The sequence below is a fragment of the Acinonyx jubatus genome, chromosome B1 (genome assembly GCF_027475565.1).
Source record: "Acinonyx jubatus isolate Ajub_Pintada_27869175 chromosome B1, VMU_Ajub_asm_v1.0, whole genome shotgun sequence".
In the NCBI taxonomy this organism is placed as follows: domain Eukaryota; kingdom Metazoa; phylum Chordata; class Mammalia; order Carnivora; family Felidae; genus Acinonyx; species Acinonyx jubatus.
This window is the reverse complement of record NC_069382.1, coordinates 200,529,213-200,547,045: the sequence shown is the minus strand read 5'-3', so window position 1 is coordinate 200,547,045 and position 17,833 is coordinate 200,529,213. Positions and strand designations below refer to the sequence as shown.

The following is a 17,833-nucleotide window of genomic DNA, read 5'->3' as shown; positions in this document are numbered from 1 at the left end:
GGGAGGATTTCTTAAGCCCAACCGATCATAGGCCCCTGAGGAGCTACGTTAAAATGAAAGTTTATGTGACAGGGACAACCGGGAACAAAACGAAAGGACAAACTGGGTACGGAGCTCAGACCATTCTGAAGGCTGCGAGAATGGCAATTTCTAGAAGAGCCTGGGCAGCCAGTGCATCCACAGAGAGCGGTCACTCTGCCTCGCTGGCAGCCAGGGAACCACAGAGGACTGTCCGCGGCTGCCGGGTGAGCGCCCCAGCCCTGCGCCTCGGGAAGGACGGGCAGAGAGAGCCCACATCGTTCTTTACACTTGGTTTCCAGAGAAATTTGGTGACATATCGCGGAATTGAAGATGCGTGTTTTTTTGTTTTTGTGTTTTTAAAGTTTTTGTTTTAAAATTTTACTTTTTCATTCGAGTAATTCTACACCCAACGTGGGGCTTGAACTCACAATCCTGAGATCAAGAATCACATGCTTTTCCAACTGAGCCAGCCTGATGCCCCGAAGATGCATGTTTTTTCTGTCTTGTAAGGTCACTCCCGGGTACTGACCCTGCAGAAGGTGGCCCACGTGCCCAAGGAGACGGCACGGTGGTCGCAACTGAGAGGTGGTTAAGGGAGGGGCAGGGCTGGCGTGCTCCTGTGGCCGACTCGGGGCGGCGGCGAAGGGGCTGCCGCAAGTCCAGCAGGAGGCCGTCGGCCGAAGGACGTGCAGATCCTGTTACTTGTGGGAAGTGTGAAAAGTGCAGCGCACCCCCCGTTTTACCCACCCATCTGCCTCATCTGTCCCCGAAGAGCAGCGTCTCGGAGCGGAGAAGTCGGCCCAGGGAGGAGCCGCGGCCTCCGTCGGACTGGAAGCGGTACGGGGCGCTGAGCGGCGTGGACGGTCCCCGCCGGGCCCCCGGTTGTGGCTGCCGCGCAGCTGCGTGCTCTGGGAAGCAGGGCAGGGCTGTCGACCAGAGCCAGCCAGCCAGCCACACTCCCGTCTGTTTGTCTCTGGTCTCTCCGCTCATCTGAAATTACGAGAGAAAAGCGGGTGCCTGAGAATTCAAACCGCTTTCCCGAGACCACCCTTTCTGCCTTTGGGCACCCATCCTGCTCTCAGGATGGCCTTTCTAGTACTAAGGAAAGTGCCAAGAGCAAACAGAAGCCTCTCACTCCAGACACTGCGTGTGTGAGGTGCTGGGCACCCGCGGAGTCGCTCAGCTCCGAGCGCCTCTCCAGAGCACGTGACGCACAGGTTTGCCATGGCGTCCTGCTCAATGCAGAAGCCAAAACTGAAGGGTGCCCGATGAAGCTTCAGTTCACATTCAAGAAAGGTGCCCTGCCCTGCCCTGCCTGTGCCCAGTCTCTGTTGGGGATGGGGTATGAGGCCCATGGGCCCCTTCCCTCCCAGCTGGGTGCAGGTGTTGCTTGGTTTGGGGTGATTATCGTCGTCAGAAGAGTGATGACGCCTGGATGTTCTTTAACCGTTTCAGCAACGTTGTTGTTAATACAAGTGTGTTTGTGCTGGTTCTGTGATAAGTAATTCTAGGCTTGAATTGGGGAGGCTGCTCTCCGATTCACCCTGGAAAATGATCTGGGTCTGTCTAGGTGGTTTTTTCTTTTTGAGGGGTGACGGTGACTCCAAGGATGGTTTTTGTTTGGTAGTTAGTTGATGAATCATGGCCAACTCTTGAGGAACAGAGTTGGATGAAGCCTTCCCTCTGCTCCCTGCCCCCTTTTCCAGGGTCACTAGATAGAAGACTGTGACTCTCAGGGATATTTGGCTGCTACCCGCGGGCTTTTGTTTGGAAGTTCAAGTTCCTTCTTGCAAACGAAGGAGAATATTCTGCCTTGTGAAGTGGGTTGAGTTCTTCATTAACGTGCTTTGCTTGGTTCTGTCTGTCCAGCAGGCTCAGCTCACAAGTGTCTGTTGTGGCGTCCCTGGAGCACAGTGATGGGGCTGCAGTGGGGGTGGTGAATAGTTTGCTGGGAGACAGAGCCCGCAGTGGGATGGAGTCCTGCTGATGAGGGCCTGGGTGGGGGTGGGGGTGGGGGGGACTTTGCAGGCAAGGAAGGGAGAGCAGCTGGGGGAGCCCCACTGTGACGAAAATCCCAGGAAGGATCTCCCAGAGGCTCCAGCATCAGTAGCAATGTCATTGGTTACTGATGTGTATGGTCTCAGTTTCCAAGTTTTAAAGAATCTGTTTCACCTTCCCTGATCCCAGTTTTTATCGATGTGATATAAGCAAACCGTGCTTCATGTCTTTCTTCTTTGTATGAATGTTCGCGGTAGTTATGTAGTGTCGCATAACACATTGCCTCAGAACCTAGTGGCTTAAAACAACAACACGCATAGGGACGTCTGGGTGGCTCCGTCGGTTGAACGTCCGACTTTGATCTTGGCTCAGGTCTTGATCTCAGGACGGTAAGTTCAGGCCCCACGTCGGGCTCCGCACTGGGTGTGAAGCCGGCCTGAAAACCGCCACCACCACCACCACCACCAGCACACGTGGATCCGCCCACAGTGTCTGCAGGTCGGGGGTTTGGGAGCAGCTCAGTGGTTCCGGCTCAGGGTGTCCCGTGAGGTCACAGTTAAGAGGGGGGCTGGGGCTGGGGGATGGTCTTCCGAGGTGCTGCACTGATGGCGACTGCAGGAGGCCTCAGCGCGTGGTCCTGTCCGTGGGGTGGCACCGAGGCAGGCTTCTTGTGGAACGGGTGATCCCGGAGGGCAGGGCGACGTCTTCTGGAAGTTCAGACTTGAAAGCCGGTGGGCTGCCTGTCTACACTGTGCGTTGGCTACACTGGCAGTGCCACTCAGTAGGGAGGCGGGAGTCCTGGCAGCGGCTCCCGGGGCCCCTCGGAGGGTGGCGCCGTGACCATCCCAGAAGTCTAGAAGGCGGCACAAAGGTCTGAACGGGTGCGTGAGCAGACAGGTGGGCCGGGGGCAGGGAGTGCGAACCCCGAGGGGTGCGCGGAATCTTTGTTCCGGTGTCGTTGAGTCAGCGCAGTGGGTGAGCTTGGGGGTATTCAGCCTTCTGTGCCTTTTTGTGTGTCCGAAGTAGTTTATTGAAAGTATGGGAGTGGCCACCGCTGAGTGCTTGCCATCTGTGAGGAATGTGGCTGGTACGCCACTGTGACGACCATCTTATTTACTGTTTTTAAGTTTCTTTTGAGAGAGACATGGTGCGCATGAGTGGGGGAGGGGCAGAGAGGGAGAAAGAGGATCCCAAGCGGGGATCCCGAGGTGGGGCTCCAACTCATGAACCATGAGATCCTGACCTGAACTGAGCCACCCAGGCTCTCCTGGAAAAAATCATGTTCAGTTGTCACGAAGGCCTTTTGAGGCTGGCACCAGTTATCCCCGTTTCAGGGCTGGCTACGCTGAACCCAGACATGTAAAGTGACCGTCCTCTGCCAGTGGGGGGACGCAGGCAGGAAGGAGGAGTGGGACTTGGCCCTAAGTGTGTGCGTGTGTGCCTGCCTGCGCACACGAACGTGTGTGCACGCTGAACGTGCAGCCGTTGTGCCGCACAAGTGCGTTGATGAGACCCCGCAGACCTTCCTGGGCAGCCGCCGCTTCCTGAACCTGAGATGCGGGAGGGAGACCCTGAGGCCCTGGCCAGAGTCTGGGTGGGCGACTGGGCTGAAAAAGTGAGGTGAGTGCTGTAGGTGGGGTGGTGGCTGCCACGACACTATTTCCTGTCCCCTAGCTCCGGATGCTGCCGGAAGGCAGGCAGGCAGGCAGCGTTGTAGCTGAAGGACGCTCCAAAGTCAGCCTGATGGAAGATAATGTTTCTGGGAGGGAAGGGCCTGTGGAGAGACAGAGCCATCATGTCCCCGAGTGCAGAGTTGTCCGGGGAGGGATGAGAGGAGGGTGAGGATGGGCTCCAGGTTCTGAGGGGCCATGGAAGACGTTCTCTGTTGGCAGGGACTCTACCCTGCATGTGGGCCAGGCCATGGTCCCTCTTGGTGCAAGAGGGAGACCTCTTAGGGTGGGAATGTCAGCAGGTAGATGGATAGGACCAAGAGCCAGAAAACCGGTTGCTGAAACCATAGCCATCCAGGTGGGGTGGGTGCAGAGGCATCCGGGAGAGGGGCTGGCCGGCCTGGCAGGGATGTGGGTGCAGGGGGGAAGGGGACCTCAAGGAGGAGTGGGGAATCTTGTTTGACGGGGGGCGGGGGGGTGGTGGCTGTGAACACTGTTAGGATTAATTCTGATTGAGGACATTGTACTCAGGGGTGGGTGATAGGGTGGAGGGTCCACAAATGCATGTGCTGGTCTTGAGGAATCTTCAAGAGGAGAGTACTAGAAGGCAAGCGTCCTGTGAGTCTGAGCTGTGCACAGAAGCCTCTGCTGCTTGAAGGTCTGAGACCTTCGGTGCTTGAAGCGTGGGGGTTGGTGAGCTCATCCCTCAGGCTGGGCGGGCGGGACAGAACCCTGCCGGCCTCTAGGCCGAGGGAGCCCCCAAGGTGAGAGGGGAGGGCAGGTGTGTGTGGGGCCGCGGCGGGGGCAGGGTGGGGATGGGGACAGTTCCCACGGGGCACCGGGGCTGGACTTGTGGTTGCCAGAGGCGCCCTGTGATGGGAGGGCACAGAGGGCTGGGTGGCTGTGCACCCACATGTGGAGGTGCACGTGCTCCGAGGTCCAAGGCTGGGGGAGCCGGAGGCGTGCCGGGACGTGGGGACGAGTGGGGGACACGGGAGGCTGTAGGAAGCCGACTGTGGTGACCGTGGTGTGAGTGGGGGCTGCGTTTTGGGGCAGACGTGGCCCGTGGTGGCCGGACAGGCGGGAGATCGGGGTGGCCGCATCGCAGAGGACGACACCGCACCTCTGCTCACCCGAGTTTGCGGAGCTGCGAGTGCAGGCGCCACATGCCGACTGGGGTCTCGCTCCAGAGCGTTGTGGCCAGTGCTCAGAATCAGGCAGCAGGCCTTCAAAGGGGCTCTGCCGGGGCCGGAAGGCGGCCCTGGGAGGCCGGCCGGGGGTGCCTGGGGCCGAATTCCAGTAAGACTAGATAGGAGCACGGATACCCGAGCTTCCTGTAATTGTCACGAACTACGAAGTGTTCTTCTTCCCCACCATTTAGAAGTGTAAAATCAATTCCTGGTTCGTAGACCACACAGAGGACAGCAGGTGGGGCTCGCTTGGCCTGCAGGCCGCGATCTGTCAGCCTCTGCGCCTCTGCTGCTGGTGGCTCTCCAGCTTGGGAGCCCAGCGGGGCCCCCGGGAGCCCTCACAGCAGCCACGTCAGGCCCAGAGCGTGACCCGGCCTCGGTGTGGCCTGAGCACCAGAGGTTTTCCAACTCCCCGGGTTGTTAGCGTGCAGCCAAGGCCGCGGGCCCAGGAATCAGGCTTCAGGGTACCTGATCAGGGTACTCTGGGTCCCCCGGAGACCTTGGGGAAGGCCGGGGTGGGGCCCGAGGCCCGCATTTCTGGCCTGCTTCCGGGGCGCTGGCGCAGGCAGCCCCTGCGCGGCTGGAGGGCCGTGTCTGTGTGCCGACCCGGGCGGTGATGGGGCCTGGTGCTCCTGCCTCGTCCCCTGTGTCATCCATCCAGGCCACGCGCCCGAGTCATGGGTCATGGAAAGCCAAGCCGAGCCTCCGCCCCCCGTGTTGACAGGTAGCGCTCGCGGGGCACTTTTCCCACTGCTGACTTGTCAGGGATGCCTAGAAAATTGTAACTTACTAATACTTTAGTGATTTGGGGAAAGTACGTATTTTCCTCTTGCCATTTATTATTTCCTGAGTTGTCATAAGTTCCGTTGACTTGTTTTCACCACGCTGCTTTTATTTATAAACTTCTGACGAGTTATAGCAGCAGATCCTCACTAATTCTCTTTGAAGCTTTTGTGGGGTACAGCTCCGTGACGCGGGGGTAAGTGTGCCACGTGCTGGGTTCTCGGGGGCCGTGCCTGGACCTGGTGTGGACGGACCCCCAGTGGGCTGCAGGTGTGTGGTTTTCTCACCCCGCCCTTGCTGTGCCCGCAGGTGGTTGCAGAGCACCCGGACGCCTCGGCCGAGGAGGTCAAAGAGCTGCTCGGCTCCCAGTGGGACATGCTCAACGAGAAGCAGAAGGCGCGCTATAACACCAAGTTTGCCCTCGTGGCCTCTCCCCAGTCTGAAGAAGACTCCGGTAAACCTAGAGCCGAGCGAGTGCGCTCTGCTGAGGTGTGCGGTGTGCGTAGTGGGGCCGGCCGAGCCCCGGTCTGGGAGCCCGGGGGTGGCGGGGCCGCCCTCCCCAGCCCTGCCCCTGCTGCCCGTGCCGGCAGCCAGGGTGCGTGTGGGCGCGATCAAGCCACCTCCGCTGTCTGCGGCTCCTCCCTCATCGTCGCACGAGAGCTGTTCGGTGTCACCCTCTGTCTGGCCTCGGGCCCCTCGCTCTTGTGCCCGAGCGCAGCGGGCGCTCTAACCCCTGCAGCTGGCGGGGCGGTGTAGGGGAGGACACCCAAAGGAAGGGGGCCCGGGCTTACGTGGCACGGTAGAGTCCGACCGTGGCCTGTGGCCCCCTGGCGAGGCTGCCCTCCCAGCAGGGGCTGTGCCTGCCCCTCGCAAGGGGCTTTGCCCCTACAGGCAGGGGGGCCTTCCTGGTCTCTTTGCTGGAGAGCTCGCAGGGTGAGGAAGGTGACTGTGGACTGACCTTAAATGTGGGTGACCTCTGGTTTTTCACAGGCCTTCAGTTTAAATATCAAAAAAATGCTACTTTGCTTTGGTGAACGGAAAGAGAAGGGAGACTTAACACTGTGAGCTTTTGGAGGAACCGTGACGATGGTCAGATTTGTCATCTGTGCGTGCTTGGACACGTGTTGTGGAAAACCGATGTTTCTAACGTAAAAAATAGGCGTGATGGGTTGGTTATCAGTTTAAATACAGAACAGTTCTGTACCTCAAGGTTCAGCCCTGAAGAGCTTTGAAGAGGCCAGATGTAAAGTGTTCGAAGACCCCCTAGAGGGGGGCGAGAGCCAGAAGGAGTCGCACTTCCCTCGTGTGCACCTGCTCGTGCTTCTGGACCAGCACTGGTGCATCTGACCAATTGCACACGCATTAGAGACCTTTCTGTTTCGTTCACGGAGGATCTTGATTCTAGGGCCTCTGGGTCTCCACATCGACTCTCTCACATGTTAATACTGACTTTGTCCAGTTCAGGATTTGTTGCAAATGCTGTCAGGTAGACTAGTAAGCATATTTTGGATTCGTGTACTTTCTTTTTTAAAATTTTTTTTTTTAACATTTATTTATTTTTGAGACAGAGAGAGACAGAGCATGAATGCGGGAGGGTCAGAGAGAGAGAGGGAGACACAGAATCTGAAACAGGCTCCAGGCTCCGAGCCATCAGCACAGAGCCCGACGTGGGGCTTGAACTCACGAACCACGAGATCATGACCTGAGCCGAAGTCGGACGCTTAACCGACTGAGCCACCCAGGCGCCCCTCGTGCACTTTCTTTAAAAGGCAAAAGATCACCTGACTCTGTCAGGACCCTACATCTAGAGGAGTGTCCCTTTTCAATGACTGGCTTACTTAAGAAGGAGTCGGGTTTTCCTGAAGCCAGATTTAACTACCCTTGGAGTAAGTGTGCAGGTGGTTGTGGGTCACGTGTGGTCACTTGGGACGGCTACCGAGTGCTTAGACAGGGGGACAGGGCTGGTCTCCTCCGTGTGTGTGTCCAGTGTGTGCTTGTCCTGGGGGCCCTCCGGCCTCCCCATCGGGGCCCCCGTGCCGGTGACCAAGATGGCGGGCGGACTGTGTTTGTGGGACAAGCTGTGCCACTGCCTCAGTGTGAGGAAGTCAGGCAGGTGCCCACGTTGCTTACCTGTGTACGAAGCCCCTCCTGTGTCATTTCGGGCCCAGGGGACGTCTTCCGTGAGGACTGCGGCCCCACCTCACCTGTGTGAAGGTGAGCCGCCGGATGGCGGCTGCTGCTAGCGGGTGTCTGTGGCTCAGTGGACACGTGCGAGGAGGGTGGGCACGCCGGGCGGTGGAGGCTGCGGCAGGCCGGGCTGGCGGCGCCCTGTGCCGGTTGCGTGGGGACGGCCTCCTAGCAGCCGCCACCGCCCCCACACCTCCACGGGCACACCTCTCCTGTGCTGCCACGGCAGCCCATGGTGCTGTGGCCGGGAGGGGGCTGGCTGACGCCGTCCCGGGACTGTCCGGCCGCTCAGCTCTGTGCTCGTGTCTGCCCCGGCTGGGGTGACCTCCTGCTGGGCGCCACACTCCTGGCCCGAGGGCTCTGTCCCGCCTGGTAGGAAGGTTTGAGGACAGCGCTGCCCTCCCACGGGATGTTTTTCCCGGACAGTCCAGGGGTAAGCCCTGCACCTCTGTAAGAGAGTCGTGCAAACGGAAACGCTGGGTTTGTGTTTGAAATAAACATCGGCGTGTTCAAATTAATCACCTCTCTAGAATTTGCACTGCGAATTCTTACCGCACCGTAAGATTACCTTATGTCTCACTTTTCTAGGTCAGTACTGTTTGAACACGTTAAGACTTGGATTAGTTGATATTCCTGGAAACACCTAATTGGCACAAACCACTGGTAGAAAACCCTTAGTCTGCAGACACCGCAGCCGTGTTGCTGCTACCCAACATGCTTCTTTAAGGAAATGTATAAAAAGTGGCAAGTTGTGTCCTTTCTAAAGTTCCGCTTAAATTCCTCCATCTTTGAGTGTTAGTAAACTCCTGGGTTATATTTACATTGAATGCTCTAGTACGTTAAAATGTTACTGTGAGAAATACCAGTATAATAATCTGTAGATGAGATAAGCGTTCTCCAGTATTCGATGTTACGTGTGCAGAATGCAGAGAGGTTTGGCCCTTAATTCTCGGGCCCTGGGAACCGACGGCCCTGCAGGAGACCCTCCTGGGCTGGCTTGGTGCATGCCTGCCCCGGCTGGTGGCTCGTGCAGTGCTTTTCACGTCAGTTTCGCCCATTCTCTGTTCCAAGGTAACGTAAATGGGAAAAAAAGAAATCCCAAGAGGACACAGGACCCTCCTGAAGACGTTGAAATTGAAGACGCACCCAGGAAAAGACTCAGGACCGACAAGCACGGTCTCCGGAAGGTAACTGCGCCCCGGGTTTGTCCAGGCTGGAGGACTGTGGCCCTCCCGTGTGACTCTTCAGTGGATGCCTGTGGGAGGCAGGAGGCCTTCCTCTGGGCTGGTGCTCAGTGGGTGTCGACCGTGCATCAGGGGGCCGAGTCTGCCTGGCCAGGGTCCACATAGCTGGAGAGACGGCGGATTCTCCCACCTGGCATATGGTGCTCATGCTTGCAGGGAGCGTGAGCCTTTTCCAGTGTGCTTTATGACTCAGTGTCATTTATGGAAACTGTCTCACACGTCCGGTGAGCTTCTCCATGAACCGGGAGCGTAAACAGGCTTTGCGTCTTTAAATTTTTTTTTTCTTTTTAACGTTTATTCATTTTTGAGACAGAGACAGAGCATGAACAGGGGAGGGGCAGAGAGAGAGGGAGACACAGAATCTGAAACAGGCTCCAGGCTCTGAGCTGTCAGCACAGAGCCCGACGCGGGGCTCGAACTCACGGACTGCGAGATCGTGACCTGAGCCGAAGTCGGACGCCCGACCGACCGAGCCACCCAGGCGCCCCAACAGGCTTTGCATCTTATGTCTTAGTGTAAAGCTGTTTAGCGATAGTTCTGACAGAGTAGTTGTGTACTTACGGTTTTGAGTAAAGCCTCATACCATCTTCTAACCTAAGTTAAGAGGCTCCTTTATTGTTTCGCTGTATTTTTGGAATGGAAAATGAATTCTGCATGTCGTTGAAGTGTAAATATGCGGACACCGCATCTTCTGTCTTCTTTCTCTTTTTTGAACGTTAAAAAAAAATTGTTTATGTATTTATTTTGAGAGAGAGGGAGAGAGCCCCAAGCAGGCTCCAGCCATCAGCGTAGAGCCCAGCACGGGACTGGATCCCACGGACCGCAAGGTTACGACCTGAGCTGAAACCAAGAGTCGGACACTCAACCGACTGAGCCACGCGGGCGCCCCCGTTACTTCAAAGCTGCTTTTGCAGTTCAGGGGGCACACGGGCCCTGCCCAGTGTTTCTGGCCACCAGGGCCTCTTCTGGGGCACCTGTCAAGTGTCCAGTGCTGAGATAGGTAATGTTCACCTTGAGTCGCTGCACTGCGTGTGGTGACTGTGCCCTCTGGCCACCTGGTGTTAGAGCAGTCCTTTGCTGGCAATCGTAGTGACCTCGGTTGCTTTGAAATACTTGCATTTCATATTTATCTTAAAAAAATGTGTGGCCCTGGACATTTGAAATATCAAAACTCGCATTAAGTAGCTAGGTGGAAATGTTTGATTAGCTGATAGCTCAGGAAATAGCAAACAAAGAGAGTAGTGGTGTCTCCTTGGGTTTAGTTATCAATCTGAGTAAGCGCGTCCTACAGAATTCCCAACACGCGGAGCCCTGGATGCGCCAGGTGCCGCCCCGTGCCGTGCGCCTGTTCCCTTTTGCACAGTCCTGTGACCCGGTCCCCTGGGGCTGTCGGGAGAGGTTGTCTACACCTGCTTCTGGTTCCGAGTGCTGGGCAAAAACGGTCCCGGTACCGTGTTTTTGGGTGGAGTCTCTCGGTGGTGAAATGTGCTTTGCGGATGACCTTTGTGAAGTTCACCTGGAGCTGGTCTCCGAGTCGGGGCCCCTCCGAGTGGGGGGTCAGCACGGTGACATTGGCACTGACGCGGGGCCCCTTCAGGTTCACGGGACAGACTGGGGGGTGGACCCCCAACTCCACTTTGAATTCAGAGGCAGATTTGAGTAGCACATCGAGTGCCGCTCACGTGAAGAGTCTTGGCAGCATGACCGTTAGGTCGTGAGGCGCGGCCCCGCTGGCCCCCTTGTCCCAGCAGATGGCAGAGTGGAGAGGGGTGAGGCGGGGTCCCCCTCCTGGCGCGCGTGGAGCCCATCTCCAGAGGAAGACCTTTCTGTCGCACGTTTCGGCAACCCATGTTGGTTCACGTCAGATTTCTTCCCTTCCTCTTGTTCTCCTGTTTCTTTTGTTTAACAACAGAGAGAGACGGCGAGTGACAAGACGGCCCGAGCAGGTTCTTGCAAGGCCACGGAGGCCGCCACCTCGCTGAAGAGCCAGGCAGGTAATGTGGGCATTAGTGCTTCTTCCTTGTTGGCAGGCCCTTGCAGGCGCCTGGTGGGCTGCAGGTGGATGGACGGGGAGCTGGGCCGGGCCAGGGTCCGGGGAGCCCGGGGCTCTGACGGCCCAGGGTCCGAGGATAAGGTGGAGGGACGTTCTCGCGCAGCTGAAAGATCAACTGCTCGAGTGTGTAAGTTGTTCTAATGATCCAGCTGCGTTTTATTGAAGTTATTTTTCTACTGATTTCTGTTGGGCTTTATTTTCAGTTTAAAATGACACTAGAAAAGTTCCTTAAACCAGGAACATCCGTGTTTCTAACTTGCTGGTGCCAGCTGCTGCTATAGATTCCACCCCTTTTTAGGAGCCGATCCTTCACTTACTGTATTAGCGGAAGTAAAAGTAGTGACTGGTTATTTCCCTTTCACGCGTTGAAAACTGGCTTTGAATGTTTGTGAAAAGTAACCGTCCAAAGAGCGAAGGGGGAGTCGGGCCGCCTTCCCTTCTCACTGTCGTTTTATCGTATCTGATAGTTTATCACGGGGGGCTTACCATCTCCAGCTCGTACCTAGGGAAGGAAACATTCACGGGAGGAGCGAGGGTTGGAAATGGATTCATTTCCCTTATTTTGCAGCAAGTGCTGTGCTGGTTTTTAAAACTCGGTTAAATAGACTGTTGGAAGACGTTTACGAGCAGTTTGAACACTGAGTGGATATTTGATGATACGAAGGGATCGAGTGTTACTTTTAAGAATGGTGTCGCGGTATTGCGCTTGTGTTCGAGACTTTGTCTCAGAGACACGTACTGAGCTTTTTACAGGTGAAACGGGGTGTGGAATGTACACCAGAAGAACGTGGCCAGGGGGACGTGAAACTAGGCGTGGATGGAGCCTTCTGGGCCCCAGGTTGATGTATTCGGGGGCCAGGCAGGGGGACACTGGGGCTCACTGTACAGTCTGCCCTTGTTTAGAGTGAGGTTTTTTCGCGGTAAAAAGTTAAGCCTTTAGTGTCACAAAGCGGCCCAGGAAATTTATCTTTAGAACCTCACTTACCAGGGGGGTGATTTTAAAGCAGGAAAGAAGGAGACGGAGGGCGGAAGACTTCAAATTTTGCTCTATAAACCAAAATTGTCTTACAGCAACGAAACACCTGTCTGACGCATGCAAACCACTGAAGAAGCGAAATCGGGCGTCTGCAGCAGCGTCGTGCGCTCCTTTTAGCAAAAGTTCATCTCCTTCTGCGTCCCTAACTGAGAATGAGGTAAAATCATAATCCTAGCGTTAACTGGCGTTCACGTGAAGGCCATTTAGTTGCCCAGGTGGAAGCACCAGTGAGTCAGACTTGACACGCGTGACACTGGTGTTGGCCACAGGCGAACGTAGGTGAGTCTCAGGTCATTTAAACTCTGGGCGAGTCGGAGGCGGAAGAAGCGACGACTTCAGCCTCCGGGAGCGCCACAGACACGCATGCACGCAGAGTACGCACAGGCGGGCGTGCATGTGCTCCGGTCTGGACGTAGTGCAGTTGTTCTCGCAGTCTGTCTCTGGAACGTTGTGCTCCGTGTAGCCCTCACATTGTAACCTGGCCCACGTCACCGCAAGCCCGCTCTGGCCCTGGCACGACGCGCTGTGTCACTCGAGCTGACCCTGGCCGTCGTGCACTCACCCACCTCAGGCGGGAAGAAGGGCGGCTTACTTGCCGTGGCGCCTTTCAGCGGCTTTTGGACCTGGGCTCACGGAGGAATGTCCTCCCGCGTTCCCTGGTTTTGGTCCTTTAAAGTCTGGCATATTCTTAGGTACTTGAGTGTTGAGGTGAGTCACAACTACCATGGTAATACGACTCCTCTATTTTCTGGATTTGCAGAACACACAGAAGCAGAGTGACAGCTCTCTGAGGCTGTTCCCACCCTTGTATCATGACATCTGGACTTCGTCATCAAATCTAAAGTCTTTGCCACTCTAAAACCAAAACAAAAAAACAGCCTCAGAACGCAAGCGTAGCACTTTTTGTCCAGAGGGGGCTCTGGATTCCCGATTCTAGTGACTACCCGAGGAGCTTCTATTCCAGTTTTAATTCCTTGTTGTTTTGTTTCCTGGGGGCCTCTCGTCCTCACTGTAGACAGGAGGCCTGTTTTTAGAACATTTATGAGGACTTGCTAACTTTGGGCTTTTTCGAACAAGGTAGTAGCCCCTCGCCCTGTTGGGTGACAAGGTGGCCCTTGTGACCCAGCCCCTGCCACGGTCACTGTCTCTCAGCCTCGGCTGCTTCCTCCCTTTAGACGAGGGGGCCCTTCCCCTGTGAGGTGTCCTCGGGGGCCCAGGCAGCGGGCAGTCTGATGGGGTGCGGGTGCAGGGAGCCACCCGGAGAGGGGTCTTCTCTGGGGACTCAACACCAGTAGCGGTGGGGGCTGCTCACGCGCGCGGGACTGGAACTTTCTTGCCATCTGATGTGCGCAGGGGACTAGACCTCTCTTCTGTTCGGGCACGTTCACGAAAATGCAGTAGGCACTCACTAACCTTCCAGGGGGCTTATTGAAACGTGGAAGAGACCAATTCTATACAGATTTTTTTTCCTTTTTCCTTTTTTCTTGTCGGAATTATGATTAGTATGTAAAGAACTTTTAAAAATGAGGATTCCCATCCCAAAGAAAAAGAATGCTAAAAATAAAAAGTTTCAGGTCCGTAGATCCCTTTTGCTTCAAGTCGGCTTTTATATGTAAAAAGATTTTTAATGGGTTTGTTTTTTTTTTTTTTTTCTGTCATCGCATTCTGATCCACCATTCAGTTGAGTTTTTACTTACACCCTCGTCAGATCCAATCAAAGGCAAGGCGCTGAGGCTGCTGAAATCTTCTCTGTCATTCCTGGTCAGAAGCTGTACAAGTCAGAGGCCTGGGCTCGGGGGGCCCCCTGGCCCAGGGCAGGGAGGTGCGGCGGGGGGTGGGGGGTGGGGGCGGGGAGCGGGGGGTGGTTAGGGTCGGGCAGCCTGACTCTCGTTGTAACCAGGGTGAGCGTGGTCTTCCCGGTTTAGACATTTGTTCTGAACTCGGGGAGACTTAGAGGAAGCATTTTATAATCAGTAGACTTAACTGATTCTTAATTCTTTGGAACTTTAGAAGTGGTTAGTTTATTAATTATGTTTATATTCTATATTAACTACATTATAATCCTATACCTTCCTGCATTTTGAAGGCGATACATAGTTCCCATCACGTGCGTTCAGCTCCTTATACAACAACGTTTAAACCACCAGGCCTTTGATGTCAGGCCACTTCTGCGTGGCTTGCAGAAGCCTTCCGTTAGAGTTAATTTTCACAGGATTACGTTGTTCATTAAAACCACTTCGGGTGAACGAAAAGCCTTGTCTCTTATGTGTTGACGCTCCAGAGCCACAGCACGCGTTCATGGCGTATTTGTGCTGGCCGCCTTCGGGAGCAGGAGGCGCAGTGCGTGTTACAGAAGCACCGTGCAGACCTGGTCCGGGGGCGCAGGGAGTCAGGCCCCGTGGGGCTGCGGTCTGCGCTGACCGGCCCTTCCTCGGGCCACGCACCCGTTGCTGTTTCTCCTTCCTACTTTTGTCACCCTTGATTGGAATAAGGGCTTGCCACAGAGCTGGTGTTTCAAGATCTCTTAGGTCACTCGTGCTTTAAACTTTTCTCGAAAAAGGTAAACGTGGGAAATAAAAACTTATATCGGAAGGACTGCTACCAAGTGCTTCATTGCCCTGATGGTGAGACGATGAAGAGAATAGACGGAGATCGCACGCTTGCGTGACAAAGGCCTGTGAGGGAGTTGATGTGACTTAAGTGTCTTGTAACCTCGTTTCTTATTCCCTTAGTAGAGCAAATTCTTATCTTTTTCGCCTTCGCTGGTAACAGCTTTTACGGGAGCCCACATCAGCCAAGTTGGATGTGAACCCAGCTGCCCCGTACCGCACTTAAATGCTGTAATATTCCAGATGCCTGCTGCAGGTGGCACGTCCACGCACTCACTCAGTGACACTCGTACCCCAGTCATTTTATGGAAGATGTGCGATAATCTGTTTTCACTGGTATTAATAACACACACAATGAAGAGAACAGATAACAAATTTTAAGACCAAGGTAAGATGCCCAGGCAAGGCCATTTACCCGATCCCGCTCATCTCACGATAGAGGCACACTCCTCCCGCAGCGGTCCGTGTAGATGTCAGGCCGAAGGGACGCCCGCCACACGGGGCTGCCCTGGGCCTGCGACGAGGACGCCACGCCGAAGGGGCTGGCCTTGCTCGAGGCCACCCTCGTCCTCTGGCTCATGACTTACCGAGTCTGTACCGAACACTGCCGGTGCCCGCACCGCCGGAAAGAGAGCGAGCCGCACACAGTAGGAGGAGCCCGCGTCAGCTGCCCCGTTGCCAGCTGGAATGCACTCAGCACTGTAGACACGAAACCGCTTTCCAACACCGAAGGCAGGAAGGGTTTCGTTTCTGTCCTTTTTTTACTACACAGTTTTACTATGACACTAGACACAGTGAATTTGTAGGAAGAATCTCATTTTCAGTATCCTACGAGCCATTTAACTCTCTTGATGCAGCGACCAGTATCTTGGGGATACCTCGATCAGGTTATTTACAACCACCGCTTAATCGGTTGCTTTTGTAGGACGTCAGCTGTCACATTAAATGACTGGGTGTTGGGTGTCGCCCGCTGTCCTACCCCGGGGCGTCCGCATGCCTGCATGGAGGGGCACAGGCCACACTTGCCCCTCAGCTCCCGGAGGCAGGACTGCTGTTGACGTTACCGTGTTAGGAGCCCTCGGTCATTCCCAGCACACTCTTCACACGCGTTCTACCTTTAATGGAAGCTTCTGACTAATACTTGTGTTCTAACCGTTAAGTACTGTAACGCATGTAAAACACTTGGGGTACCTGACGCCTTGCAGGGACTCGGTGGTTCGCTATTGTGACAATAATGGTTATAACAATAAAAACAATAAAATCTCCATCATTCCATTTTTATCCCAAAGTATAAATTCTGCTCTGGCATGAAGAGCTCTCCTCCTGCCTGCCCCGTGCACGTGGGGGTCGAGTGGCAGACGCTGGGTCTGAGGAGCACGGCCGGGCGCTAGACTGTGGCCGAGCGCTGGGCGGGTGGCTCTGCTCGGACGCGGCCGGAGGCCCGGACGTGAGTGTGGGCAGGGCTGGCGGAGAACTAGTTACGAAATTGGAAAGTGCGAAGGAAGGTCGCGTAGGAGTGGCCCGGGTCAGGAAACTGTCGCAAGCAGGGTCGAGCCCGTTTGAAACTGTAGCGCGGTGACTTTTGCGTAGGTGGCCGGCCGGCTCCCAGCCCGCGCCGGGGGCACCAGAGGTCAGCCGGAGAGCGGGGGCTTTCCTCCCCGTTGAGGCGCCTGCCGGGATGACGGGCCCATATGTCCGCTGAGTGGCGTCAGCCGAGGACACGGGAGGGTGTGGGGTGGGGCAGGGATGGGGGTCACGCGGTGTTCCTCCACCCGGGAAGGCACCGCCCCCCACCCCCGCCCCGAGGATGTCGGGAAGTGACCAGGCGGCCGACCAGGCAGTGGCAGGTGTGTTCAGCTCCTGCAGGAGGCAGACGGTCCCGCGTGGGGCAGAGCCGTCCCGCTCCAGATGGCAGCAGCGGTCTTGCTGGGGAACGCTCCCACCCGCGGCTCTTCCTGAAGGTGAGTGGACAGGGCTCCTGTTCTGAAAAGAGCTCAGGAGGCAAGGAAGGTTGTCTGCCACGATACACATCCATTATGCTACTAACCGAACATAAATTCCCTCACTTCGTAAAGAGATCAGGACAACACCGAACACGTTCTCGTCTTGCCGTTTGAACCGCTTGTTGTGGAGGTGACTGTTCTTGTACATAGAACCGCTGTTAACGGCCCCACTTAATGGCTGCAGGCCATCTTCCTACTCCAGGCTGGTGCCTGGTCAGGGGCGGTAGCTACGAGAAGGAGCACAAGGCATTCGGAAGAGGTGAAACCTGTCGGAATAGATAAAAGTTGAGGTGGTCGCTGTTCTGAGACTGGAAGTTTCCCGCGATGATAGAGGTCGCGTGCAGTATGTGCACCTGTCGGCAGTAGAGGTTCCCGTTCTGTTGATGCACCTGTTAGGGGCTTCTGTCTCCCAGGTGGGCCTCCCTCCAGAGTTAATACAAGAGTTAAACGTCTGCCTCTGATGGTGATGGGTTTGGGTGCATCTCCACACCCTCTCTGTAATTGTGTCTGTTACATCTCTGTCTCCCGACTGAAAATAACCCGTTTTTTTCAAGAGGGAGCTAGCTCCTAAAAACCAACAGGAGAGGTAGGCCAGATCTCATGACAAGGATGCTCCGTGTGGTGAACGGAACCCGCACGGTGCGCGGACGAGTCCTGTCTGTCCCGCCCTCCAGGAAGGGTTAGCCTGCTTCGTGGGTGATCGCTGTGGGGTCCCCCGCCTTCACGTGTGTCTGAGGCCGAGCTTTTTGCTGGAAGGCCACGCACAAGCACAGAAGGGGTTAAGACGAAGTGTTCAGGGTTTGGGGGGTGGGACAGGGGAGTGGCCGTTACAGGACTTTTCGTAATTGGGGTGTTACCGGCCAGGCCACACGCACCGTGTGAGACCTGAACCGTTAGCGACCCGATCGGGACTCCCGTGTCTCTTTGGCCCTGACCTGCTTGCCTAAGATTTGGGACCAGAAGTGTGTGAGGAGAGCCAGCGTTTGCCCGGGGGTGGTGACGTGCACACCCAGCAAGGGTCTGCCTGGGCCCTGTCCCC

At 55.8% G+C, this 17,833-nt stretch overlaps 1 protein-coding gene across 9 annotated transcripts in view; it reads left to right on the top strand.

Annotated features, from left to right (window-relative positions):
• Positions 1-17,833, top strand: part of NSD2 (nuclear receptor binding SET domain protein 2) — an 88,011-nt gene that overhangs the window by 45,414 nt on the left and 24,764 nt on the right. For 7 of the 9 annotated variants that reach the window (XR_008296463.1, XR_008296464.1, XM_053217715.1 and 4 more), the window contains 4 exons: positions 5,972-6,116; positions 8,921-9,036; positions 11,006-11,087; positions 12,218-12,339. Coding sequence is in view for 7 of the 9 variants with exons in the window: in XM_053217715.1 (XP_053073690.1) it covers positions 5,972-6,116; positions 8,921-9,036; positions 11,006-11,087; positions 12,218-12,339 (465 nt within the window). In the remaining 2 variants the exon portion in view is untranslated. Of the gene's footprint in view, positions 1-5,971; positions 6,117-8,920; positions 9,037-11,005; positions 11,088-12,217; positions 12,340-12,942; positions 17,314-17,833 lie in introns of those variants that run through there. The other 2 variants (XM_027065383.2, XM_053217719.1) reach the window with 2 other exon arrangements.